Raw genomic sequence first — 27703 nt, 5'->3', positions numbered from 1 at the left:
AGCTGGCAAAATGGGACTCTTGTCCCTTCTTACCATGGAAGCTTATTTTCATTTCAAATATCATTGTTATTTGCGTTTCCTTTAAACTGTGGTGTGTGAAGCAATGAACTCAATTTTTAATTTGTGCTAAAACTGGCACATAGTTGATGTTGAATACGATAAAACACAATAGGTCCTCAGATTGCTCTAAATTATCATTACAGGCCCCAACCATGCAGTAGACATTAGATAGAATACTAAAACCAACATTTAATTTGGTAGCATATGATAAAAATTATTTCACCTAGTTTTCAATTTTTTTCTTGCAATGTTGCTGTGAGAAGTGTTCTACCTGCCTTTGTGTCTTAGTTTGAGGGGAAAAAAACAAAATGTTAATCAAAAAACAGAGGAGAGGATTCTTCCACAATAATTACGTCACTCCTTATTAAATTTAAGAAAAAGGAACTTTAATTAGAAAATAGATATAAGAAGGATAACTGTTTTTAACTACTATATATATGTAGATGTAGATATAACTGTAAACTGACCAGAGCAAACTACTCCCCCAGCACCAAAAGTAAAAACAAGAGAACAACCCCCAAACAGTGGATTCCTTCTGGAGCAGTTATATTATGGACACTGTCATAGCTTGGCTGGCTGCGAGGTGAATTCTGTCTTTTCCCAGCAAGGCAGAGACAAGGAGTGGACACTCACATGAACTCTCTCTCTCTTCCCCTGTCCTTTGTTCCAAACGAAGAAAGAAAGGCTGGGAGTGGAGGAAATTATGATAATCCATAGGAATCTTGCAGTCTAAGTCAGTCCCCAGGAAAAGAAAACAAAAGTCTGCAGCGTGTTTCGAAGCAGCCGTGACTCTCCTCTCTCTCTTTCTCTCTCTGAAGCCCAGGATGCTCAGAGGTGGAGGGGGAAAAGCAAAGAGCAGAGCCAGAAAAAGAGAACTCACCAGCAAGCAGTGGCTCCTTTTCTCTAGCTGCCCAAAGAAAAAACCCAAAAAAGTCAAACAAGCACAAAGGGAACAAAGAAAGAAAAACCTCTCTCCACTCCCAGGTGCTGGGGTTCTGTTTTCCTACCTTCACCCCAACATTAGGCTTGAATATGAAAGTCATCAGCTATCTTTTGGCCTCAGTCCTGGGACTCCAAGCCTAAACCTTTTGTGTTGGTATGGTGAGAAAAATTCTCTGAGCGGGCTCCTCCCAACACCACCTTCCTGTGTTTGAACCTTTAACACTTTGGTATTAGATCCTACAGAGAAACATGGGGAAAAGTAAAAGATTAGTTTTTATCACACAATAAATTGTTAAAACCATGCATGTACCACATAGATCAATAATTCCTATGGCATTCACCACTGAAAGTCATTCATTGACATAAATGAATCTAAGTGGTTGCAGAAAAACAGTACAGAAGCAGGCTCATCAAACACCTTGTTTTAACAGCTATTTTTGAAGCAAAGGATATAGGCTATTAGAATTCAGTAGATTATGAAACCACGCAAAATCCACTCATTCATGGAGATAAGATTTATCGAATCACTAGGACACATTCCCTCTGTTCTTTCAAGATATTTCATAATGACACTGACATATGAAAGGCTTGGATGCCTGGCTCCTTAGCTCATAACACTGCCAATACTCCAAAATTTATCAAAATGACAATTCAAAGCTATTGGCCCCTAGTTATTATAGAAGGGTCAGTTGGATTTTACGGAACTCATCTTAAATGATTGATGAAAGACACTGGAAAGACAGTCTCCAGTGCCTTCCAGGTATGCAATGTATTGCTCTCAGCTGAAATGCTAGACACTTCTTAAGATGCAAAACACACATTATGAAAATTATTGATCAAACACGGGCCTTGGGGAGGCATTATTATTTTTTGCTAATAACAATAAACCTACTCTATTCTCATGAAATGTATGAATATCTGAAAGGGTATTTGGGGAGGAAACATAAGAGGGGTTGGTTATAGATGGACGTTACACTAAACTTGGAGAAGTGCTCAATGCAAAGTTGTTGCAAAGAATTAAGGCTGCAAAAACAAAATGGCATCTATCTTGCTAGATTTTATTTTTCTTTAACAATCACAAAATAATAGAACAGGTTGGGTTGGAAGATCATCCAGCTCCAACCTCCCTGCCACAGACAGGAACACCTTTCACTAGACCAGGTTGCTCAGAGCTCCATCCAACCTCTTCTTCAACATTTCCAGGGATGGGACATCCACAACTTCTCTGTTCCAGTGCCTCACCACTGGAATTTCTTCCTAATATCTAGCCTAAACTTAGTCTCTTTCGGTTTTAAGCCATTCCTCCTTGTCCTGTACACAGGACAAGTAAACAGTCTTGTAAACAGTCTTTCTCCATCTTTCTTCTTCTGGACCAGAAACCTATTTATAAAAAGGACACTGTTTGAAAATATTTTGGTCATATGCAATATAGAAGGTAACATCTGAAACCACTGGAATCCTCTCTTCTATACCCTTTCTACAATGTCAAAAAGGCCAAAGGCCAAAACAGAAATTGCTTTTTTCCTGAGATTTTCTCTCTTTTCTTTATAAAGTTAAGGCCCAAGTAGAGTGCAGGCAGTTACATGGTTAATTATACAACCACAGAAAACTACAACTCAGCTCAAAAGATCAAAATAGGAAAGCACTGTTTGTACGTACACAGCCTGACTTGCCAACACCCCAGTCTGATCCTAAGAGGCAAAGGTCTGCAAACAGAGCTGGAAGCCTTTTGTGTTTGCATTCCCAGCAATGCTAACAGTAGATAGTTGAGAAGAAACAGCAGTTACTTAGGCCTTTTATTGGCAGGGCTTTGTTTGGGTTTTCTTGTGGTCTTTTTGTTTTATTCGTTTGTTTGTTTTTAATATACAGACAAGAGTAAATTTCACAAAGAAATTAGCTATCTTCATAAACTTCTTGAAGCTCATCCAAATACAGCACATTTCTTATCTCTGAGAGCCTTTGTCACCTACACTCTTAGCAGACGTCTATTCAAAAAACCACAAACAGTTTTAAAAACAACAAAAAGCCCTGAGGTCACTTTTACCTACTTTCCTGCTATACATAATCTTCAAAATTCATTTCATTTTTTCATGATAATTTTGTGATCTCTTTTGATGCTGAAAATGTTATTTTCTTTTCTTTCCTGGGAGGAACTGCATTTTTAATCAGGCTTCCCAGAAAAAGATTTTGCTGATCTTAATGTGAAAAGAAATCTACAGTAAAAAAAAATATATGCCCAGGAAATATTACTTCAGAATGACAGTTTATTCGACAGCACAGAAGATGAAAAGGCTTGGGTCCTTAAATTCTCTTTTCTCTACAGACCACAGAAGAGTGTTTGGAAAGATGAACAGTGAAATATGGTTGTGCCTAGAGACCGCTTGGCTTCTCCTGCCCATCACAATAACATCTGGAGAAATGCAATCAGAGCACAAACAGCTGCAATGCCCCCACTTGTTTAATTGTCACCTTGTGCTCCCTCACTGACTGCTGCATCTACTGAGTGACCTGCGTTTTCTAAATCAATTCTCAACTGTGTTGCATTATCATACAAATATTAGACAGCAGTAGGTTCACTGGTCTGTTAATAGAGCGGGCAGGTGACAATGGGATGACCTGCTGTCTGTTGAGTGAGCCAAATACTAGTCCTATGTAACAACCAGACACCCAAGCCATGCCCTAAAGCAGTTAGGGAACTCATGCATGACTTGGGATTCGACAATCTTGTCAAAAATCTGTCAGTTCCCTAATGAGAGGCACTGCTTTATTCTGCTGATGTGTGTGGTGAACAATCACGTGTGCAGAGTACCATAAATCTGAGCACAATATTCAAACAAATATACTTACAATGCTGGCATTCACAAAAAGACAGAATAATGTACTTAAGAGCATGTATTACAGGCTAACGCAGCACAGCTCAAGCTGCCCTAAAAAAGCCAGCCCAAATCCTAGTTGATGATGTCTACAGTCACAGAATCATATTGATTGAAGGTCGAAAGGACTTCTGGACCTGTTAGGAATTGCAAAGACAAAACTTTTTAAAGTTTTTGGTGCATCAAGGAAGTGGTCAGGAGCCCTTAATCAAACTGCAATGGTGTATACATCTCATCCAGGTAGAGAGGAAAGCCATGATCTACAGGTACTGCTCAGCTGACATTTTATTGCAGACACAGAGTTCCAACTGGGGCTCAAGGGCTGTAGTGACCTAGGGAAGGTCACTTGCCAGATCACAGGCCTACGGCAGCGCTGCTGGCAATGCCACCAGTTGTCACCCATCGCCAGGCACCAACCTGGCAGGTACACCAGGCTGTGACTCACTACTGGCCTTCACTGGGGCAGTAGCATGCATTCATCAGCACTAACAGGTAAATCATATGAGACATCAAAAAGAGGGAAGAAAATAAAGTGAACTACATGAAGTGTTCCAAGATCAAAGAACAGGAGGTCAGAGTCTCTCATCTTCCCTGCTGTATCAGAGATGTTTCCCAATGACTCAGATTACAGCACAATGCCTCAGGAGAAAGTCAGATTCACTTCTATCCCCTACTTCCTTCAGCAACATCACAAGACAAGGTTTGTTGATGTCATTATTCTACTGAAAAACCAGGATCATGAAAGATCATGGAAGTGCTACAAAACTTCACCTTCTGTATCTCTCAGCTTTAGCAATTTGTCATTTTCTTGGGTGTCCTCTTCCTTGTGTTGACCTCCTTACCAGCTTCAAATATAAACACTTTTAAAAACTATGTTTCAAGGAATATGGTTAACAGATGAAAGCTTAGTTGTTTAATTCATTAGTAAATATCTTCCACTATGGAATAAGCATGAATAACAAGTGAAAAATGAAGTCCCTCATTACTGAGACATCAGTAAAAACAAGTACCTCTTCGTTTTATGGATGATTGTGAAACACTGATGGCTGACTGTGACACACTGACACTGCCCTCATCTCTCTCAACTTTAAAGGGTAAAGCTGCCTGCCTCATTTCCCATTTAAACAGCAAAATAGTTGACAAGTCAGTAGTTTATGACCTTGCTTTGGAACCTCCCTTAGGTTTGTCACAGATTTAGTGCTACTTGGAGGGGCTGCGGCATGCTGCTTTAATGGAGTGCCTTTGAGAGAACAGTTACTGGTTCAGAATGCAGTATGAAAAACAGGACCTGGGAAGGAACCTGTGGAGGAAGTCGCATCAAGGCAGATCAGTGTAGGATCAAGTCATGATGTTGTCAGTCATAGCAAGGCACAACTTCCAACACTATCAGCCTCTTTAGGAAATAGGCTGTTTTGGGAAAAGATTCTTGCTTGCTGTAGTATAGGGGGAGCCCCCTACACCGAGCTGGGTGTGGACTGGCGGTCAGAAGAGCTCCGGCACAGCAGACATCAGAAGGCTTGATCAGAATGCACACATCTTAGAGAGTTTATTCAGATAGATTAGCAGACAGTTCTCATAGCTCATAGTAGAAGAAGTTAGTTCCTATTACATCAGTAGATCTAGATCTGACTCACTCTCACATCCTAGTAAATCTCTCTCTCACGCAGTAATTCCCACACCTTTTAAGCACTCTCATATCCAACATGTCAACACATAATTGGTTAACCAATTCACCTTGGATACACCACAGCCTCTCATTGGTCACAAGCCATCACACATACTCCAAGTAGCTCTGTTCTCTTTAAGGTAGAACTCCAAAACAGCTTTCCTTAAGGGATGCACTTACACTCACCCCCACACTGTAGTACAGCATCATAACACAGAACCTAGCTTGCTCAGATAGGTAAAACAAGGCTTTAACAGAGAAGCTTCTGCTGAAAACAAACAAATGGATTTTCCTGGAAAATAAAAGTCAGCTGGTCTCTGCATTTAAGGCAGGTCAGATTCAGGTCACTAGAGCTGAACTTGCCCCTGTGCTGCACCAGCTCCAGCTTTGGCTCTGATTCAAGTGGCTTTTACCTGTGACTTTTTACAGAGGTGAATTCCAAAATTTAGCCTTCCTGAAACCGTAGCGCCAGAAGTCAAGAACCCTCCCTGTCCTTGGGCACGTAATTGAAGGGGGCATCTGAAACCCACTGTGTGTGACCCCAGCAATCTGTACCAACAAGGGATGCTACAGAGAGGCAAGAGATACCTGTGTTTTACCCAAACAGAACTGCTTCTGGATCTTGCAGAACTCTTCTCAACAGACATAATGATAATGTCAGGATAATGGAAGTGCCCATGAGGCTCTGGAGATAGGCTTTAGTGAAGCAGTGACCAGGTTTGGAAGGTCAGTGATAAAGCTCTAGACAGAGAACCATGTTCTCAAAGCAGCCTTGAAAACCAGGCTTTCATTCCAAGGCTAGAGATTTGCTGGAGCAGCTCAAAACCCACCATGTAAAGCTTATCTTCTTACAGCATCAGCACAAAAATAGTAAAGCAGAATCCAAGTTTATACTAAGAGGCACCACAGTGCAACATGAGAAATAAGTCCTGGTCTTGCCATGAAATGAAAACTATGAATAAAACAGATGTGTCCCAGGATGTTACCTCACAGGAACAATCAATGGACCAATTCAGAGACTAGGAAAAAAATTCTGAATTATTCTAGTTTGAATTAACACAGGAGATTATAAAGCACTTTTGTGTTAGTTGTAAACTAGTTTGGATAAGAATTTTCATTTAGGCACTTTACCTGCTCTTCCTAGTGATAATTCATTGATGTGACTTTAATAAAATCTCGTCTGACTTCCTATTATTTTTTCTTGCCTTCAACATTCTAATCTGGACCCCACTCTGCCATCCTCAAGTGCTTCTGGTGAAGTGAATGAGAGTGATGATAAAAAACAAGTTAAGAGACAAGATCATGCTTCGGATCTTTGCAGATGGGTTTTATCTTTGCAGATGGGTTTGATGATCACAGCTACTTTGGAACTGATTTTAGAGGTAGGAAAAAGTCATGTTCTCCATTCAGACGGACATCTCAAGTTAGTTGGCTTTTTCTTTTCAGAAAGGATATTGTCACATTTCCCCCTTTCCAATCCTTTTACCCTATTTTTAAAAATAACTTATTTTCAAACTTTTAAGTGATAAAAGAGTATTTGATATAATTTTAGAATCATATACTGAAAATTTTTCATGGGGTAGAAAGGGAAAAATTTTTAACCATTATAATTTCAGTCTGGGATATCATGCAAAAGATAATGTCAGTCTGGGATATCATGTAAAAGTGCCTTACCATGAAGGCACGACCACAGTAGCATAGGCAGGGCAGAAAAGGGGGGATGGTGCTCATCCTCAACTGAGAGATCAGCCTGGTCTGTTTGTGCTGTAAAGTACCTTGGGGTAAATCAACCATAACTGCATTTGAATAAAAGTAAAATTCTTAAAACTAGGTCTTCAGGGATGCAATGCTTAATGAACAGTGAATATAAAAATTTCAAGAGGTGACTATCAGAACTTTCCCTTTCTTTAGTCATATTCTGGTAAGCCTGACAAACACTTTTCTCCTTTCACTGGACTCCAGAGAGATGTTGTTTTCCCCTTTGCTTGCACTAGGATGCTCTTGCTCCTTCATTCCCCTTATTGGGCTGATGTTTCCCTTGTTTTCATTCAATTCAAAACCCAGACATAGGATGTCAAAGGTCTAAGAGAGCTGGCTACAGCGAGTGGTGTTTAATGGCTGACACACATGCTACTGTGCAACAGTTATGGCCAAAAGCCCCTTCCATAAAACAATAAGAAATCAAGAACAAGGACTCGTAGCACTTCGAGCTCATTTGGCTTGCATAAGGACAGCACAGACAATATTGGTTCGGTTACTAAACTCAGCACCAGTGTCTTCTTTTGCTTACCATCTAGACTAAGGTCTGGCAAAAAACATGCTGAAAAGAAGTTCTATGTCTCATCTTCCGACACAAAAAGAATGAAGTGCGCTGTGTCTCCCTGTACACTCACAGCATATGGCCTGATAACAAAGAGCAGGAAAGGTAGTTCTTGCCCAGCCTGGCTGTACCTGAGAGCAGGAGAGTGGAGCAAACATACAATGGGAAGATGTCATTGGCTTCAGTAGGCTTTGAATCAGACTCTTATGCCTCCCATCAAACTCTAGTCCAAGGTCTTCACAAAAACCTGAAAATTATGACTGCTCAGAGGAGAAACCTCTGCCTATGCTACAGCCTAAATCTAGGACTTGTCTTCATTCAGTTTGATCATTCTTCTGGGATGACAGTCATTGCTTTCTCTACAGGATACTATACTTCAAACCAACGTAATGTACTGCCTTCAGTTACACTAATGCAATCTCCTCTGATTTATTTCTTCTACCATTTCAGTCAACGTCCCAGCAAGTCATCTACTTACCAGCTGCACATCTGCTTGACAGCTTTAGGAATCTTTCTCAAGCAATAAGTCCTGAATGTCTTTCCAGGGTCTTATGCTCCAGCTCTTTACTGTTTAGAGGATATTGCTCTATTTATCCTCAGCTTCATAGTCCTCTTAATGTTTATCTACCAGCACTGCCATCTTTCAAGCCACTGTACTCACAGATAAGGCCTTCTGCATCAGATTACTGGTCCAGTTATTATTTGCTGTTTGGTCCTCTATATTTAGATGTATTTTACATGTTTGCTGGCTTCATTTCCACACACCATTATCCTTGTCAGAGATAGAGTAACAGTTGCAGCCATAACAATGATCCTGTAGCTGGCCCCACTAACATTTTGCTAATTCTGCTTCCTGCTCATATTCTTGTAGTCATGACATTCAGAGTTAATAACAGCTTGCAACTTACAGTGGAAGGAAAGGATGTGCTACATTTTCACCTGTTGGGGTTTTCTTTTATTTCAGTACAGAGATACATCTTTTCTTTTAAACTTGATATTTTCCCTGATAATAAGATAATTACTATCTAATTAAAAGTGGAACAAGCTGGGGGGTTTCGTTTGGTTAGAGTTTTTTTTCCCAATTATGTTTCACTTGTGTGATTTGTCTTAGGTAATTTCTCCACAAAAATTGTCTGATTTTAAAACAAACCCTGGAGTGCTCAGACCCAGTTACATTCTACTGCAGTCTCATCCTGTTTCTCTGATTGGCTTGCACGTCTTAGAACAAATACAAATTTCTAGTCTTCCTTCAGCATTCCTATCCCCAGCTTAGACAGCCCTTCAACAATCCTTGTGTCCCAGTGTACTCATTTGCAGGTGAAGTGAGAACTACAGTGCCTTTGTCTTGCAGCTGTTCAGTGTTCCCTACCTAGGGAGGGGCTCTACAAATGCACAGCATTGCTGCCTGCAGAGGGAACCTGACTGTCCAAATCTTCAAGACTCGATCTAGTGTGTCATTGTCTGTTTTCAAGCCGGAACTGTGTCTTTCATTACACTAAAGGTCTGCCTTCCCATTAATCTTGTTGAGCAGCTCTCCTCTGCAAGCTCTGCTGCCCACAATTTGTGATCTCTTATTGTTGATCATCCATCACAAGTAAAATCAGTTCTAAGCACCCCATTACTCACATATTTAGAGATGTCAAAGCAAGGCCTCCAACTAGCTCCCAGAGCACTTTAGAATTCCCTTCTGCTTTCCCATCAAAAAGGCGAAAAGGACACAAGCAGACAGCATCTTATTTGAACCTACCAGGGATGTAGATTTCCTTATACCAAAAGTTATGAGGAGAAGCAAGGCAAAAAAAGGCAACTATGTAATACAGTTACGGTTAATGATGCATGAACATCACAAGGTTCAGCTGAGCAAGGACACAGGTCCTTCAGGTGACTTTTTCAGTGCCAGTATAGAAGGATAACCTTCCTTGAAGACCCTGTATGGAAATGAAGGCAAGTTTCCCTTTTCATATTGAATTTTATATTAGACCACTATGCACAGCACTAAAGGACCTAGAAACCAGACTTTTCTTTTGTTCAGCCTAGTCTTCAGTTTGCTTTAGGGACCATCTCCATAGACAGTTATGACATGTGTACATACAATTATGTCCTGATGAGATTAAGGAAACTTCTGGGAAAAAAATCACTAATATGAGGTGTCTAAAGAAGTTTCACATATTTAATAACTTCCATTATTTGGATAAGCCTTAGAGACGTTTGCACACCTCATCTCTAAATAGCATCTCTGTAAACTTTGCATTCACACACTTACTATTAAAAGGGAAAGTATGATCAATTGGTCTCCAGGGTCTACCCACTAATGGATTCCTTTTCCCAGCATAAGATTGCTGTAGCTCATTCATGCATTCATTCATTCATGCACTCTGCAGTTGCGCAAACAGACTCTGTAAACAAAATCCCTTCACCAGCAAACTCGCACCGCGCAACCAATACTAAGTGGCAAGAACATGAACACGCTGCAGAGAAGCAAAGGCAAAGAGTTCATTGATATTTCTCTTTCCTCTTATCAGTATAGTTGATCCTGCTTTACAACGATGTAAAAAGATAGGTTACACTGGTAATAAACCTCAATACATTAAGTCTCCATACAGACTGGTTGCTGAAGGCTTAGTATCAGTCATAATTATTATCCATAAAATATTATTGAATCAGATCTTAAAAGTTAATGTTGCTTTGTTTCAAGAGATAAAGGACAGTAGGCTGGCAAGGCAGAGAAGAAAACATTGGGCCTTTGATCAATCTTTGTGTAATTTAAAACCTTCATCGCAAAAGGGACTCAGCACTTCAAATATTATCCCAAATCCTATGTGCTGGCCTAAGCAGAGTCCTGTGGCAAGAGGGATTACTCAGAGGGTGTTTTATCTTTGAACTTGATACAAGCACCCAGATGGAGGATGTAACTCTTCTCTTGAACTCAGGACTGGTCAATGCTGCCCTTTAAGATAATTGTAATGTGGACTTAGTAGGTAAATTGCCGCAGTACCAAGGGCTCTCCTAAGTTGCAAGTTCCCACCTTCCATTTGAGGCCTTGCTGCTCACAGCAACATCGTCAAAAATGGGCATTTGCTTTTGCAGCCCTCACATGAATATAAGATGCAAAGCAGGAATCCTGCGAGAAGGCATCGGGCAAATGGTTAATGGAGCACATAAGCTGCCCTATCTGATATCTTTCCTGTCCACAAAAACGGAGGGATCTCGATTGATGGGCCATGGCCAGTTGTATGAGGTTGAACAAGCTGAAGTGCCAGGTCACATTACTTGGGTCACAACCCCACACGGCACTGCAGACTTGGCCCAACAGAGAAGGACCTGTTCAACAGGGGCTGAGCACGAGCAAGCAGTGTGCCTACATGGCCAGGAAGGCCAGTGGCACCCTGGCTTGTATCAGCAATATTGTGCTGAGCACTACTGGGGATGTGATTGTCCCCCTGTATCAGCACTGGTGAGGCTGCACCTCGAATGCTGTGTCCAGCTGTGGCCCCTCACTACAGGAAAGACACTGAGGTGCTGGAGCAAGTCCAAAGGGCAACAGAGATGAGGAAGAGTCTGAAGCACAAGTCTAATGAGGAGAAGCTGAGGGAGCTTGGGGTTATTCAGCCTGGAGCAAAGGAGGCTCAGGGGGGACTGTTACTACTCTCTACAACTACCTGACAGGAGGTTATAGCCAGGTGGGGTTCGGTCTCCTCCTAGGTAATGACAGGACAAGAGGAAATGACCTCCAGTTGCACCATGGAAGGTTTAGATTGGACATTAGGAATTTTTTTTCACTGAAGGGATTCAAGCACTGGAATAGGCTGCCCAGGGAAGTGGTGGAGTCACTATCCCTGGAAGTGTTCAAAGAAACACGTAGGGACATTATTTAATGGTGGTCTGCCAAGTCCACCAATTAGGCTCAATGATTTCAGAGGTCTTTTCAAACCTACAGAATTCTATGATTTTATTCAGCTTTCTGCACTCACAGTATCACTAACTCAGCTCTCCCTTTCCCTTTTTGTAGTACAATATTGCAACAATCTGAAGCCATTACTCATCTCTACAAAGAGACAAGAAGAAAGGGATAACATGAGAGTTGGGAAGGAGCAAAGTGGACCAGCATGTGTTCTCCTCACCAAAAGCCATAGTGCTTCCCAACCAGAAAGAAACCTTAGTTCCCATGTACAATGAGTCTCATCTCCTCCATTCCTTGTTTATTTAGCAAATACCAATTATCACATGAGCAGCCCAGCATCCTGTAAAGTGAGGAGATATTTTTAAGGTTCAGCACAGGCCCTAGTTTTAAAAACAAAGAAACAGGTTCTGACTTATGTGCCAACTCAGCCTGCCCTGACTAGATTCAGTCTCTGCCTCTGTAAGGCATCTGTTTTGCAAAGCAACCATTAAATTTGGAAGCTTTATGGAATGCAACATTTTTCAAATCTAAAAAGTATGCCAAAGAAATCAGGGAGAAGGGCAATAAGAAATACTTGCAGAGAGACCTATTCTAAACTGTCTACACATAGATAAGGCACAGCATTCCTTTCCTTAAAGATTTTATTAACCTTTTGGTGATGGAAGGAGATTACTGATTGAGAGCTAGATGAGGTCAGTGCAGCAATTATATTTTGAATCCTTTTCAAACAAGGCTCTTGTACGACATAAGAAAAAAGTTAACAAAATGAATTGTTACTTAAAACAAGTCTTTTAGAAGAATAATTAACCCATAATAACTATTCTGGCCTCCTCTCCAGCCCTGAAAAGTAATCCTTTCTCATTAGTTTCAAGTTTAATTAGGATCAATAATGAAATGTCCCTCAGAAATAACCATTGCATCACTCTCTCTAATGCTGACATACACTGCCCTACCAAGGGAAAGGCTGCGGGGTGATGTCTGAAGATGAGGCTCGGCAGATCACAGATGCACCCTAAACTAAAAAGCAAACAATAATGCAAAAACTGTGGAATGTGACAAAACCAGATTAATTTAAAGACAAGTGTCACAAACACAGTGTGGAGTAGAGAAGACCTGGAGGGAGTTTTGCCAATAAGTGCTGCAGTATTTCCACAAAGTTAACAAGCCTCTCAACTCTAATTTCTTGTTCTTTCTTGGCCTTTTGGATGAAGCAGAGAGAGACATCACTATATGGTATGCTCTGTATGAGAAAATTCTATTCAGCACTTGCAGTCTAACATAATCAAATAATGCTTTTTCCATCCCTGGCTTCTATGATCTCTCTGTGAAATAGACATAATAATGCCTAGCATTGTCACCAGGATGATAAGCCTTAAAGTACTTGGAGAATCCAACATGAAAGAGGCTATAAAAAACCCAGACACTCTGATGCATCTGAGATAGCCCCTTACCTAAAGGGCCAGTAGAAACAGCAGGCAAATGCCAATGTACAAGTTGTAATTAGAGGTTTGCTGCAACTTGCAGAGCTCTGGAGGATCACCACAGATTTCTAAGAGGTGAAGTCACAGATACTCAGCTGCATGCCACCAGCACTGCAGTGACTGCATTCAGAAGAATCACGCAAGCTTTCAAAACTGAACTAGAAAGAAAACTTTATTAACATAAAAGTCTTAGAACAAGTATGACGTATGGAGAAACACCCTCTCCAATACATTTCCTTAGACTAGTAGACATCAAGAAACACACAGTACAAGAATCCACACACAGCTATCTCACACTGCATTCCCACCCTCTCCACTGCACCTGCTTTTTTCCCCTACACTCACCACCAAGTGTTCTTGGCTCTTTGCCAGCTTCTCTCCCTTTGCCCTGCTTGTAACTTGAAGACAGAGTCATGGTTTCGTTTCATCACAAGATTTTGTAAGGTACGAGATCAGAGAGAGTTGCTTGTCAGTAAGGAAATGGGGAGAAGCTTGCAGAAAGAGCTTGCACCTCTTCCTTCACAGCACATTAGTACAAGGAAAACCCCAGTCTGAAAGGGATTCAGCATGTGCCCTTATTTGAGCAAGAAAGGTAGTTCTTCTGCCTTGATGCAAACATTGGACTACCACTGAAAAACTCTTAATATTTGCAACTGAAGAGTTGCTAGGGACAAGTCGTAAAGAGGATGCCCTACACCTGTAGAACCATCTAGTTACAGGATTTCTACCTAATATCTCCACTGTGCCATCAGTAATCCAGGAAGAAACAGGCAGGCCACTGAAGTTTTAAACGATCTCAAATGCCACATTCTGTGCAGATTTCTGATACTTTTAGGAAAACATACAGGATAAAAACTTCCCCAACTGCCTAAATGTTCTCCATTCCAGGAAGGCAGTGTTTGGTTTGCTCAGCATCCCCCACCAGTCAACAGCAGTCAACACCTGCAGCTCCTCACTTCAAATGGAGATGGTGCCCAGGTGCAGCCACCAAAATCACCATGGGCAGCTGGCCATGGGCAGAGGGGGCACAGCCTATCCCACTCTCCTGTCTGTGGAGCTACAAGTAACCCTGGTCAAAGCTGCACAAACTATTCAATTTCAAACCTAAATTTGACAATTTGGTTTCAAGACACGTGGTGTTTTAATAGTCAAAGGTAGGGCTCATCATTTTTCAAAATAAAATAGAAACTTAGTCTCTTGTAGCATCAAACAAAACTGTAAGTTTGCTAACATTGAAATGAAGGAAATAGCAGTCCTGTGATTATTACTGCAGAGATGGGAATAAATCAATATGGCAGGCTGTTCTAGCTTTTCCCTTAGAAATCTGAGAGTTCAGACTGCACCTTACTGCCTTTATTGAGGTTCTTAGAAAGTAAAAGCGCTAGTAATCCACAAAAAAGCACCTTCTACCAAGGGAGTGCAAAAGCAGTCAAAACTACCCTTGCTTTACAAAGGAAGTATCTGCCACAAAAGTAAGTATTTTGTGTCACAGGACATGCCAGTGGCAGAGCTGTGCATACACAACACCTCTTCTGAGCCCAGTTCCTTGATCCTCTCCTCCTCCCTGCTCACTCTGCGCCAGACTCAAAACTGCAAGATAATTAAGCTGGAAGTCAAAGCAGAACTCGATTCTTGCAGCAAACTTCTGAAGTTCCTTGGCAGAAGAAATGCTTGTTGTTAGAAATTTGTCTCAAGTCAGTTTGGAGCCAGCCACCAGCTCTTTCTACTGGATACACTTAGAACGCTTCAGCCACATCATAGATCAATTCTACTGGACTATCAGTGAAGTTGATTCTTCTTCACTACAACTGGCATAGTTTATAGATTCTGAAAGCAGAGATATCTAAGTCCTATCTGTGCTGTCACAGGGAATTTCTGAGCAGCCATGCTAAGCAGGATAGTGACAACCATGAAGCTACTTGGCTGCCTCAGTCATAAATCAAAATAGTCATGTAAATTAGACTTTTGTTTCAAAATGTGTTTCTTGCCTAAATATTTAAACACATAAATAACCTCCAGCCATTCCAGCTTGTCATTTTAAGCTTTCTGACATTTATTGTTCGCAAGAAAAGAAAGGTCAGACTTATCAAATCTGCATTTATGCTTCCATGACATTTTTCTCCAACCAAATCTTTCTGAATTAGAGAAGCAAGACAAATGTGGCACATTTCATAACGGACCTTTGTCAGCTCAGCACTGCGGTCTCAGCAGCTCTGTTGAGCTCAGAAGGGCTTCTCAGGAAATACATGCTGTGGCTCAGTGGGTAAAAAGAGATTTGGAAAGCAACCAAACTGAACTGCTGCTTGCTGTTAGGTAAATCGCTTGTGCCAAAAAAGTACATTGTGTAGTCTGAGCACTCTAGTACTGGGTAGCCCAACTGTATGCTTGGGGGGAGAATTAGGCAGGAAACATCCAGGCACAGTGTGGTATTTGCTGTCTCTTTGGAAGCAACTTGGACTCTCAAAGACCATCACTTCAAATGAGCTAGCACTGATGTATTGAACAGGTAATACCTTTTCTACTAAGAAGAAGCTCACTTAGTTGGGAATTCTGTAAGTGATAAATACTGCAAATGTCCACTCACCTTTTCTACTTTTTTTGGCTAATTCACAAACAGTGTCACAAACATGTAGTGTTCACGTGAAATGTGCAGTGAACCAAATGATCAGATTACTTCAGGATCCAATTCAATCAGATGCTCCAAAACTGCCTTTGCTTTTGAAGAGTATATCTGCTTTTGTATAATAAAGATCTTAAGTGTCCCAGTGCACTTCTTTGTTGTGGGTATTTCTTCCGTGTTTTTAAGGATGTGGAAATAAAGCACGGCAAGTTCAGAGAAAACATATTTTTAAAAGGTGTCATAAATGTTCATTCAAACATAATAAAATGTTACTTGTGCCCCTTCTCATGTTAGTTTATGGGTATTTTACTGAACATGCTTATGAAGAAGAACATTCATGAGAACAATGAGCCTAAAAGCAAGAAAATTCGCAGAAAACAGATCAGAAATCATAAACACATTAAGCATAATCCTGATACCCATCTAGGATCAGCAACACCATTTCACTCTGTGAAAACAAAACCATGTGATCACAGCATGCTTTCCATGAACCATTCAAAGAGTGAGCATCATTTCTAACATCATCTGCCAAATAATTGGCAATAAATTTGTAAAGTCTGGTGGCTTTATTGTGAAAGCCTGGTGGCTTTACAAGCCAAATGTTTGTGATCAGCGTGGAAACAGAGTTCAAGGCATCATGATTCAGGAGAGTAATAGGCTGTGAGTTTTCCTCAGTTTTCTTAGGGCTGCTGGAGTAGTGAAGTGACTTGGATAGGAACAGCAGTAAGATCAAGGATCATGCAGCACACTGGTACCCATGATAACCCAAGGGTAGAAAAGGAAAACCTCAATTTACACTAGTTCACGTCTAGAGTAAACTCAGGTGCAACTCCCACTCTCCTCAATCTTTGGACTGGCAAAGCTGGTGCACTAACAGAGTGCAAAACCCCAGCAGGAAAAAGCAAAGCCACTTGCACTACATCTGTAACCTTTTGGAAACCCTATGGCAATGTCTCAGTCTTATCAACCAAATTTTGCCTCTGCTTTATCAGAAGACCAAGATCAGATCTCAGATGTGGCATACAGTTGAGGATGAGGAAAACAGAGAACAACTGCAAAGTGACTGATATCTTTTACCAGTTTTCTGCTCAGTATGGCACAACTCCAAATGCTGTCCTTTGATGGCAGAAAAACTAAATCAAAAAATAATAAAATATAACTAAGAGGCCTTGATTAAGTGCTGGTACCTCTAAAATAAGCAGAAATAATTCTGTAGACTTTACCACAGTCAAATTTCAGCTTGGAGCTCTGATTTTCATTCACAAAATGTCCACTTTTTAAAACCACACTTTTATCTAGTCTGAAGTTTTTTCTAATCTTTAGGCAAAGGGTTCCTCTTGCAAATGACTTCAGGTGCATGGTAGCAGTACTCTAAAGATGTAAAGCCTAATTGCCTCAATATTATAATGTATGTAGTGAATACAGACAGTTTCAGGAAGAATACATGTAGCAAGCTAATAAAATTTTAGATGAAGGCCACAGCGCAGAAGTAATATTTCGCCTAGCCAGAGGATGAAAGTTATGCATTGCTATTTAAAAAATATAATTGGAATGTTAAATCTATTTCATGAATGAAAGTACATTGACCTTTAGAGGGAGGAATGACTCATTTTCATCCCTGTATGGCCCTTCTTAACATATGCTTCCCACCTTTGCATATGTAAGTAGCAATTAGTTCTCATGGGAAGTTATTTTACAGCCATTTCAGCTTATTAAAGTTCCTGGGTAAACTCACAAGAAACCCGAGAAACCTATTAAACAACATCTGTGGATCAGGTACCCTACATTGAGTGGACTGGTTACCTATGACCTTAGCATGAAAAAAATCCAGGCACCAGTGCAGGATTTGGGTAGATGGGCTCTGGATCACTTTGGAGCCCATGTGAGTGCAGAGCACTCACCCTGGACTAACCTACACCTGTGCCTACCCACGCCATGTTTCTGTGGCCCCCACAAGACCTCTGCACAAGACACATATCCTATCTGATTGTGTAATTTTAGCCCAGAAGCAGAGGATTAGTCATGAAAGGGGTGGTCAGTGCTAATGTTCAGACTATTCTTTGATTACCAGTACTCTCTAGAGACATGTTAAGATGTTTCTCCCAAGAAAGCTCAATAAACTGTCCTAAGTACACTCCTATAGAGACTCACTGTGGTTCAACACCATGTAGCAAATCCTATAATACAAGAACTAAATCTGGCCTGGAATCTCCTGACAGTAATGTTCACGTTAGCTGTTTAATTCCCCTTGGCAATGTATTGATTTTGATTAAATTCTTTTGGGAAAAGTTTGCTTGGAGGTAGGGTGAAATTTCCAATCAAAACTGAAGACAATGAGAACAGATTCACAACAGCAACCTAGTAGTTGAGGTTCACCTAAAATATGAGAGATCTGCACCACTGCATTCCTGTCCAAGCTTACCTCTCCTTTTCTGTGCATTTTTTGTTGTGTGTTTTCCACAGAAATGAATAAAATTAATTTTGTTTGGTCATTTTTTTTTTGTTTTGTCCCAGAGAAGCACTGGGAAAAGAAGACAATATCAATTCCAAACGCCTTTCCAAGACACAAAAACTCTTTCATATCAAATTCTGAAAACACCAAGCTGACACAGAAATGTTAGATGGGCTGAGGACCACATTTTCTGTAAATGGAAGCACTTTCTTGCACGATGGTCAGTTCCCACAAGAATGAATATGTGACAGAAATCTGGCATCAAGAGTATTTGCAGGAAAGCCCTTTACAAATTCCTGTGAATTTATGGTTTGTCTGTTAAATGACAGCAGCCCATAAGTACATCCTTTACTAATTGTTCAGTAACAAAGTGCTTTATGCTTTGTGCAAACATGCTGCAGAGAAAAGGTTCACTCCAGTTAAATTTCGAGCCAGCCTCTGAGAGTATAACAGTTAAAGGCAATAAAACATTATTTACAGGACTCCATTGTCACCACTGAGGTCAGTTTTTTTCTTATCCTCAAATAAGAATTTTTTTCTTATCCTAAAATATAATTCATTCCCCATTCATTTGGAGGATAATCAGGCAAAAAAATAACTTAGGAAGGTAAATATACATTTTTCTGGGAAGTACTGCAATCCTGAGCACCTCCAGCAGAGAAGGAAAAAAACCCAATCCAAGTATGTCAACATAAGTGAAGCAGCTTTATATTGTTGATGGAAGGATTGTGTTGTTTGAAATCCATTTCCAATTAGCTTAACCATTGAAGGGAAAGCTCAGTAGCCTTAGGAAGGGCTTTAGTTAAGCCCTGTACACATTAGCTGCAATGGTGTCAATAATTGCTGGAATCTGCACACTTAGGGGCTGGTGAATGCTGTTCATGCTGTTATTACTGTGTCAGCACTTCCGGCTGTCAACAGGGCTACACAGCATAAATTTAAGCCCGGCAGTGACACAAGGTGTTCACATAGGCAGCACCTTAGCCAAGCAGTAAGAAAAGATCTCTAATGTTGTTAAACAAACCCACCTTACAAAAACAGTGCAAAGCCACATAACAGTGTGACTCCTCTGAGGTGTAATTGTTGAAAAAGCAGTTTCAATTTTACAGCAACACAATTTAAACATGTTAGTAACCTTGGTGTAGAATTCAGGAAGAGACCAGGATTTTTACAGATTATGAAGAGCTGCCAGGAGAAGTTATCACTTTGATATAGGTAAATGAGGTCTACATTCCTTTCCTCTGCTCCTTCTTTTCCTGCATCCCCTGTGATTGACTTTGCATGACTGTGTTGCAGTAAGAACAGCAGAGCTTTGTTTCCAACATGATTTTACAGGGGCACAGCTTCCTACCGATCTGGGAAAACATGCAATTCTTCTCAACAGACATGGTAAACACCTGTGAGTTTTATTAGCTTTGGTTCAAGCTCCATCTGCATTGTATTCCCAAGATCAGAGCACCTGTTAGTCCCCATGGATAACCTTCACTCAGGTTAAAAACACACCTTCATCCTCTAAGAAGACAAATGCATGTCCTCCAGCTCCCTCATTGCTCTAAGAACCCGAGTCAAGATGACATTTAAAACTAAGGCTGTATCTTCACTGCCAAAGAAGGAGATCTGTAAATCAAAACAAGTGCTAATCTCAATAAATTCCCCAAACAGAAAAAAAATGAGACAGTAGAGTTTGGTGTCTTTAATTTTTAATTATTCTTTTTCTACGGCAATGTAGCAAGGCAAGACATGCTGGAAGGTAGGGTGTGTTGGCCTCATCTAGCCACCTTGTGGTAGGCAGTAACACCTCTGTTGTTATCCCTGCCAGATCTGACACAAGAAGAGCTAACCTGAGTACCGCACTTCAGCCACAGCTCTCGACTGACTCACACCCAGCCTGCTCCGACAGTCTGCTTTGATTTTTGTTTCAGGCAGAGACGAATGAGATGAGTTCCATTTGCAGTTTTTAAAATGGCTATTCCATCTTTTCAGATGAACATCAAAAATCAGTTGCTCAACTTCATCTTCAAAGCCCCGCACCAACACCTCTCGTCCCTTGCGAATTTACTAAAGTATGCTCTGTGGTCCATTAAGTAGGTGGCTGCTCAGGGACACACCATTGACTTCTACACTTCTACACAGCTTCATAAAAGCTATCTAACTTAACTCACTGTGACAAATTACTTGGCCCTGCAGTCCTCTTAAGTATTATATTCTTTTAGTGGGAGAGGCTGAATCAGAGCTTATGTTAAAGGTACAATGTACACACAGAATGAAAATTTCTTTTGATCGCTGGTCCAAAGCAAAGCCCTGATTTGTGCTAAAGGAGCTGCTCCATACCCTGACTGCAAATCACTGCCAACCAGAACCAAAATCCTAAGCCAGGTTCTCTCCTCACAGAAGTACCAATGCTCCATGAGCCTCCTCTGATGTACAACTTCTTGTCGTACTGTAGCTAATACAGAGCTGTTCACTAAGGATTCTCTGTGGTTTTAAAAGGGATAGAAATTAACTCAGTTGCAGATATACAACTCAGAACAAAACCTTTTTTCAGGTTTGTCTATCAGCCATTACCTTTGATGTTTAAGGAAGAGTAATAATATTAATAATAGCCAATAATATTGATACCAATAGTATTAATGCACAAAATTGGAGATCAGACCCAGCTTCGGAGACGTTTGTGTTGTTCCCTAGTCTGCTTACACATAACCTTGAAAATACTTGCAGCACTTTAAGGAAGCATCCCTTTAAGACTGTATTTTTAAGTTTCAAAGAACCCGATCTTGCTGTCCTTTGACTAACACCACTTTAACCTTTGGGTCTTGCTTGCCGCTATCTGGCACATACAAACTCATGGGGTTTCGTAAAAATCCTTCTGCGCTTTCCTGACCCCGCCAAAGCCCCTCGCTACATTTCGCATCGGTAAAGCGCAACCTTTAAGGACAAGCCGCGACTGCCCCGGGGTGTTTCCCGCATCCGCCGAGACCCTCAGTGACAGGGATGGCGCGACCCCGCTGGACGCGTGTCCCGGAGCAGAGGACAGAGCGCACCGGCGGGCCGTGGAGGGGGCACGCAGCGGGGGCGGGCAGGGGTGCAGCCCGGCGCGGTGCGCAGCATGCAACGCACGGCTCACCTGCCGCGGAGACGTGGAAGAGGATGCGGGGGCGGGCGGCGCGGATGGCCGCCGACAGCCCGCGCTCGCTGCCCGGGAGGCCGCCGCGGCGCTCGGGCATCAGCCGGACCCGCAGCCGCCCGTCGCCGGCGCGGAGCCACCAGGCGAAAAGCTCGGTGAGGTTGAACTCCAGGTGCGCCCCGCCGGAGCCCGGCGGCGGTTCTGCGGCGCAGCCGTCCCGCAGAGTCCCCTCGCCCACCTCCAGCACCAGCTGTTTGGCGCGCCGCAGCCGCCGCCCGCCCGCCGCGGAGGGCCCGCCGGAGGTGCCGGGCGGCGGGGCCCGCGGCAGCGCCCCGCGGGCGGCGCGGAGCAGGGGAGCGCAGTCCAGGCGCAGGCGGCACCGCACCGCGGAGCGCTCCGGCGGCCCCAGCACCAGCTCCCGCACGTAGGTGCGAAACAGCGAGGGCACGACGAAGTCCACCGCCAGGCTCCTTCTCTGCAGCCGCGAGAGGCCGGGGCTCTCCCGCGGCCCCGTTGTCCCCGGGGCCAAGCTCAGGGCGAGGCAGGCGGCGGCCAGGAGACGGGCGGGCAGCCTGCGCCCGGCCATGACCCGTGGGGGGCCGGCAGCGCCCCGTCCTGCGCCCGCGGGGCTGAGCACGATGCTGGTGCGGTCCCTGTGATGGCCGGGAGAGCTCGGGGCTGCCGGGCCAGGCCGGTCCGCCCGAAGACCCCGGAGGCGCCGCCGGCCCGGTCCGTCCGGAGCCGCCGCTGCGCGCGCTTTGCCGGCTCCAACTACCCGCCACAACGCAGGCATTACCCAGCGAGCGCGGACGTCACGCCCGAGGCCGCCCGCCAGCAGCCAATGGCGTGCTCGTAGCCCTCATTATGCAAATATACGGGGGCGGGGCGGGCGGAGCGTTCATTGAGAAAAAATGACCCGGGAGCGGGCGGGACGCGCCGTGCCCAGGCTGGGGCTGGCGGAGAGCCGTCCTCGGGGACGGGGTTGGGGCACGCACGGTCTCCTGGCACGGGGCTGGGGAAGCGGCTCTTTGCGGCCCACGGGGACAGACCTGGCTCGCCAGGAAAGGCAGAGCTGCAGCCACACCTCCGCATGGCCCGCAGGGGCAGGGCGCGGGCAGCGGGCGCTGAGCCCGACTGCCACCCCCGTATGGCAAGGGACTCTGGGGTCCCGTTCCCCGCCTCTTCTCTGTGTGCAGGCAATGATGGACAGAGCTGCTCGCTTTTCTTCTTTTCCATCCCTCTGTCTTCCCTTTTTCCTATCCTCCCCTTTCTTCCATTCCTTTTTTTCCTGCTTTCTTTCCTTACTTAACGGCTGACGTCCACAAAACAACCCTGAACGTCTTTCCTCTGAAGAGAAAGGGGAAAAAAAACAAACAAACACCACCCCAGCCCCCATCCCACCCCCAAAACCAACAAACCAAGAAACCAACAAAAAAAAAAGTGTGAAGTAGGGAGGGAAACAGAGCATAAGTCATTCTAAAAAACTGATAAAAATTCTTCTATTTCAGAATGAAAACAGCCTTAAGATAGGTTCGTGCAACAATATCCCGGTTTTTACCTTTAATAAATGCAATCTAATTACTGTAATTACATTAGTGCTGTGCCTTAGGATAGGTAATCATAATTCATTCATATTTCTGGAAGTTGCCTATATGAATTAATGACTTATTATTATCTCTTTAGTTTGATACTTTATGCATGTATATTTTTGTAATCTAGGTACTTTAACTATATAATGATTAGAGTGCAATTATTCTGTCATGCAGTTATTCTTCTGCTTATATCAAATTAATGTTAATATACAGATATTGTGGAGCAGAACCACAGTGTAATGCCTCAATAATTGTAATGCCACAGTGTGCAATTACAGGCACGATGCTAGAAAAGGGAATCATGATCTCTTCTGTACAGAAGTGTAGAGGAAGGAACTTCAGGACAATTGCTGAAAGATTAGGTAGATAATGGAGTTAATACAGAAAAAATGCTACTTGCGTGCTGTATTCTGTCTCACACCTGTGAGCTAATTCAAACCCATTTAAGAGAGTGGCACTTCCCCCGATGAAGATAATGTGCTTTGAACATACCCTTGTTTTCCTCCAGATCTTACTTCACAGTACATAAGATTCACTTCTGCAACACGTGAACTCTAATCCTTCACCTTTCAGTTTTACTGACTTTAGGTCTGTCTTCCCATGACCCGTGGGAAGGACCATGAGGTTCATTATGAATTCTCATCAGGCTGAACAAAGACACCACACCGCAGCTCAGAAAATGCTCATGCTTTACTGTGTAGTTGCCTTAACTCCAGCATCCAACCCACTAGTGAGATTCCAAAGGTGTTGGCTGACAAGATCTTAAGAAAAAATTCCACAACAGACTTCCTGAAGGGGTGAGTCCTTACTTTTGTTCAGCACCCTTCCAAAAGCTCTCAGCTCCTCACAAGAAACATCTCAAAGGTGCTGGCTCACAAGCCACAATAGACCAAGAGTCAAAGATGCTGGCTCAAAAGCCAAAGGATGTGTCCACTAGCTCCCCATTCCCACAAAAAAATTCAGGGAGGAGTAGAAAATTGAATCATATTTATGCCTGGTCCTCCAGAGCATGGATAATTTTATCTCCCAAACTCAACGTGCATTTTAGCACTCAGGATAGCCACCTGAGAAACCTGGACGGGCCTAAGTCTATGGAACCTGACGAGGTGCATGCCAGAGTCCCGAGGAAATTGGCTGATGGAGTTGCCGAGCCGCTGGGGGCAACCTCCTGCCACAAGTGGCAGCACATGAATGCAGATAATCTGCTCTCTAAAAAGGTAAGCGACATGCTCTCTAGCAATCGGGGTGAGAGTACAACCTCATCTGATGGACACATCACATTAGCACTCTGAAGACACCCAAAGGAAAAAATGGGACAGTTTGAACACCTTTTAAGAGCTTGGAGGAAGAACAGGGGGACAGTGTACCTGTAATGCCAAAACTGAGCAGGATTTTCACCTTGACTTTCTGTGAGAGATTCAAGAGAGGTATCAAGGTGCGTATCTGTCCCTGCCCCACTGCTCAGTAGCTGCTGTGCCTCCTCCTGACAGCCCATCTCCCGAGCCCTTGGGCTTCCTGCTTCCGAACAAACACTGGACAGGTTGTTTCTCGAATGCCTTAGGCATGGGCTTAATCAAAGTACAAAATACCTACAAATTAAAGATAGAGGGGAGTAGCTGTCCGCTTGAGAGGCTACTTCCTTCCACTTCTTCAAATCTATTTTGGGGCAAGTTATCTTGGTTTCAGGGGAAAAACCAAAATGTTTACCCACAAGCAGGGGAGGGAGCCTTCTCCACAATAATCACACCACTCTTTATCAAATTTAAGAAAAGGAATTTTAATACAAGAAGGATAACTGTCCCTAACTGCTATAAATATATATATTTATGTAGGTATAGGTATAACTATAAACAGACCAGAGCAAACCACTTCCCCAACACCACAGAGGGAAAAAAAACAAAACAACAACCCCCACAAACAACAATCCCCACAACAAGTTTCCTTCGGGAGAAGAGTTATACTCATGGCAGTATTAGTGTCACAGCCTGGCTGGCAGCAGGGTGAGTTCCCAGATGAACTCTGTGTCTCTTGTAAAAAAAGAAAGCTGTAAGTGGGGAACCGCCACGTGTCCTGGAAAGCAGCTGCAAAACTTCTCTCTCCCGGGTCACCGCCCCCGCCGGGGGAGGCAGGCCGTGACACTGCAGACGGTGGTGAGACTGGAGCAGAGGCCGGGACCCCAGATGCAGGAACCAGGAGAAACAGCCGTGGCGAGGAGAAAAGCAGCGGCTCAGCCAGAAGCCCCAGCAGAGTAGCCAACAGCCAGAGCAGGAGAGGAAAAGAGCAGCTTCCTTCCTCAGCAGCACACCCTGCTCCTCCGTTCTGCTGAGCTAAGAGATGGAAAAAATGTCCCCAAAAACAAAAGAGACAACCTGCCCCCACCTAAGCGATCAGCGGTTAACTACTTCTTTTTGTTAACTGCTGGCATGGGCAGCTAGTGGCAGGGGAGAGACTTTACATAATAATCCCAAACTACAACACCAGTGTACTGTGTGAGAAGGGGATGACCTAAACCAGCATCTTCTCTGGGGAGTTAAGGTGGTCATTTGGCAATCAGTCACCTACTCTATGCTGTCTCTTGCCACCTCTTAGCTCCCAAATTTATGGTTTAGGCACCTCCAGCTTTGCCTCCAAACATCCCCCAGCACGTAACACAATGCCTGGCACCACAGGAACCACAGATGAGCCTTTCAGCATCCAGAAGGTAAAGCGAGCTCGCATTGGCTCAAACAAGAACTACCTCTTGTAGCTCATGGCTTTGCCTACTAATCCAGTTTGGGGGGTAAAAATTTGCAGGCTACTACCAGAAAAAGGAAAAGAGAAGGAAAAGACATAGACAAGAGGCGTGGGCCGAAGAAATGGAATGCCAAGAAAGGAAGAGGAGGAGGACAGGAAGAAGACAACTAGAGAAGCGCAGGAAGGTCCAGCAGGTCAAGAAGCCCAGGTGTGTCCCAGGCTCTGCTGTTCATTTTCCCAACTCTCAACACTGCACTGAGTCAGCCCAACTCCCTGGCAAGGGCTGGCAAGGGATGGTGCTGAGCAGGGCTTGGCAAGAGCTCCATGGCAGCTCCCCAGGGGCTCTCCACCAAGACCTGCTGCGTGGCAAGGGGGCACTGGACATCTCTGCATGTCCCCAGGGCTCTAAGGGCATCCATTCCCCCATGGGGATAAAGAGCCAAGAATCAACCCATCCCCACTGCCAGCAAGAGCTCTCTGTACTGGACCACAAACAAGTCCTTGTCAACTGCATTCCCCAGGGAGAAGGGAATCAAGCCATGCCAATTCCTGGCTTTGTGGGTTCATTTTCTGACTTTCTGACCCTGTCATTGTAGCTGCCGCTTTCCTGTTGCCAGCTGAAGCCCGAGGACTCATGGACCTGCCTCCCCTGCCCTACCCTCTTAGTTGATCTTTTCAGTAAAATTGGCTTTTGTTTCTTCTCACTATGTCTGACACACAATGTTGTGGACTGTGGAGATGCTGTCTGGGGATAAATCCTATGGGAGAGATTGGGGTCATCCATTTCCCCAGAAGCCTTGCCAGCAGGCATCAGGGATGATCTCAGGTGCTTCAAAATAGAGACCAAAGCACTGAATCCCTCAAAAATGCTGAGGTTGGGAGGGACGTGGGGAGGTCCTGTGCTGCAACAACCCTGCTTGAACAGGCTCACCTAGAGCTCTAGAAGCCCAAAAAGAGATTTCTTCCCAAACAGGACCTTTCTTTTCTTCCATCCTTCATCTTTAGCAGGGATATGAATTTGGGTGGTTTCCTGAGTGCCACATCACTGTGGTGAGTGCTGTGCGAGAGATACTAGAGACTACAGAACAGGCAGAATTTGATGGTGGAAATCATCAGGCTGGAGAAGGCCACAGAAGGAGCAGGGCCTTGGATTGAAATTCAGCTCTGGCCAGTGGGAAAGAAACAAGCCCTGCAAGCACACACTGAGGCTCGAGGCCTTGCTTGGGACTGAGAGCTAAATCAGGGGACTGACAGGCGACCCCCAGCCCCTGGAGTGGTGGCTGGAGGACAGGCAGGTAGAAGGAGCCTGATGGGACACCTGCAGGGCCTTCTCTGATAGACGAACAGGCACTTTGCCCTGTCTTAGGACTGGGAAAGATGCTGTGGAAAGTTGTTGGTCCATGGCTGGAGAAGAGCTTCTCCCTCCCTCTCTGCCAGGACCTTGCTCAGCTCTGGAGCCCTTGCCAAGGACAGCCCCACCAGGTGGATGCTGTCCCCATGGCAGGATACTCCAGGCTGCAGCCACAACAGTTGGCACTGAGGGAAAGCTGTTCCCCTAGAGAGCTTCCCAGGCTTCCAAATGCCAGCCAGGCCCAGTGGGTGAGACAGCGTCCACAGGATGGGCTTCACAGCCCTTTTGCAAAGGTGCTGAGTTTCCTTTCGAGCATCAGCCACCAGACCCACCCTATTTCTGGCTGGAGTGTAAAAAAAACAGAGGAGACTTTTGCAGAGGTCTCTGGTTTCCTGCCTTTTTTTTCCTGAAAAGAGCAGGTTTTGAACTTTTTATCAATTCTCATTTAGTCACATCATTGCTCAGGATCGGCAATTAAAGCAGACACACAACATCCAAAAGTCACCATCCTCTTGGACCTGCTTTCATTACAGCATCTTGGGGATTGAAAGCTGGCACAGCAGGCATGCCAGAGGCATTGCCACAGCT

General features: G+C 43.8%; 1 protein-coding gene across 1 annotated transcript in view; it reads right to left on the bottom strand.

The window, feature by feature from the left end:
• The window catches only part of ALK (ALK receptor tyrosine kinase), a 312192-nt gene extending 290167 nt beyond the window's left edge, over positions 1 to 22025 (bottom strand). The window contains exon 1 of the mRNA XM_071548064.1: positions 21440 to 22025. Coding sequence (XP_071404165.1) covers positions 21440 to 22025 — 586 coding nt within the window. The remainder of the gene's footprint in view (positions 1 to 21439) is intronic.
• Positions 22026 to 27703: the final 5678 nt, after the last annotated feature.

This window comes from Pithys albifrons, chromosome 2 (genome assembly GCF_047495875.1).
Source record: "Pithys albifrons albifrons isolate INPA30051 chromosome 2, PitAlb_v1, whole genome shotgun sequence".
NCBI classification, from domain to species: domain Eukaryota; kingdom Metazoa; phylum Chordata; class Aves; order Passeriformes; family Thamnophilidae; genus Pithys; species Pithys albifrons.
The sequence above is the reverse complement of the archived record's forward strand: the minus strand, read 5'-3'. Positions and strand labels throughout refer to the sequence as shown.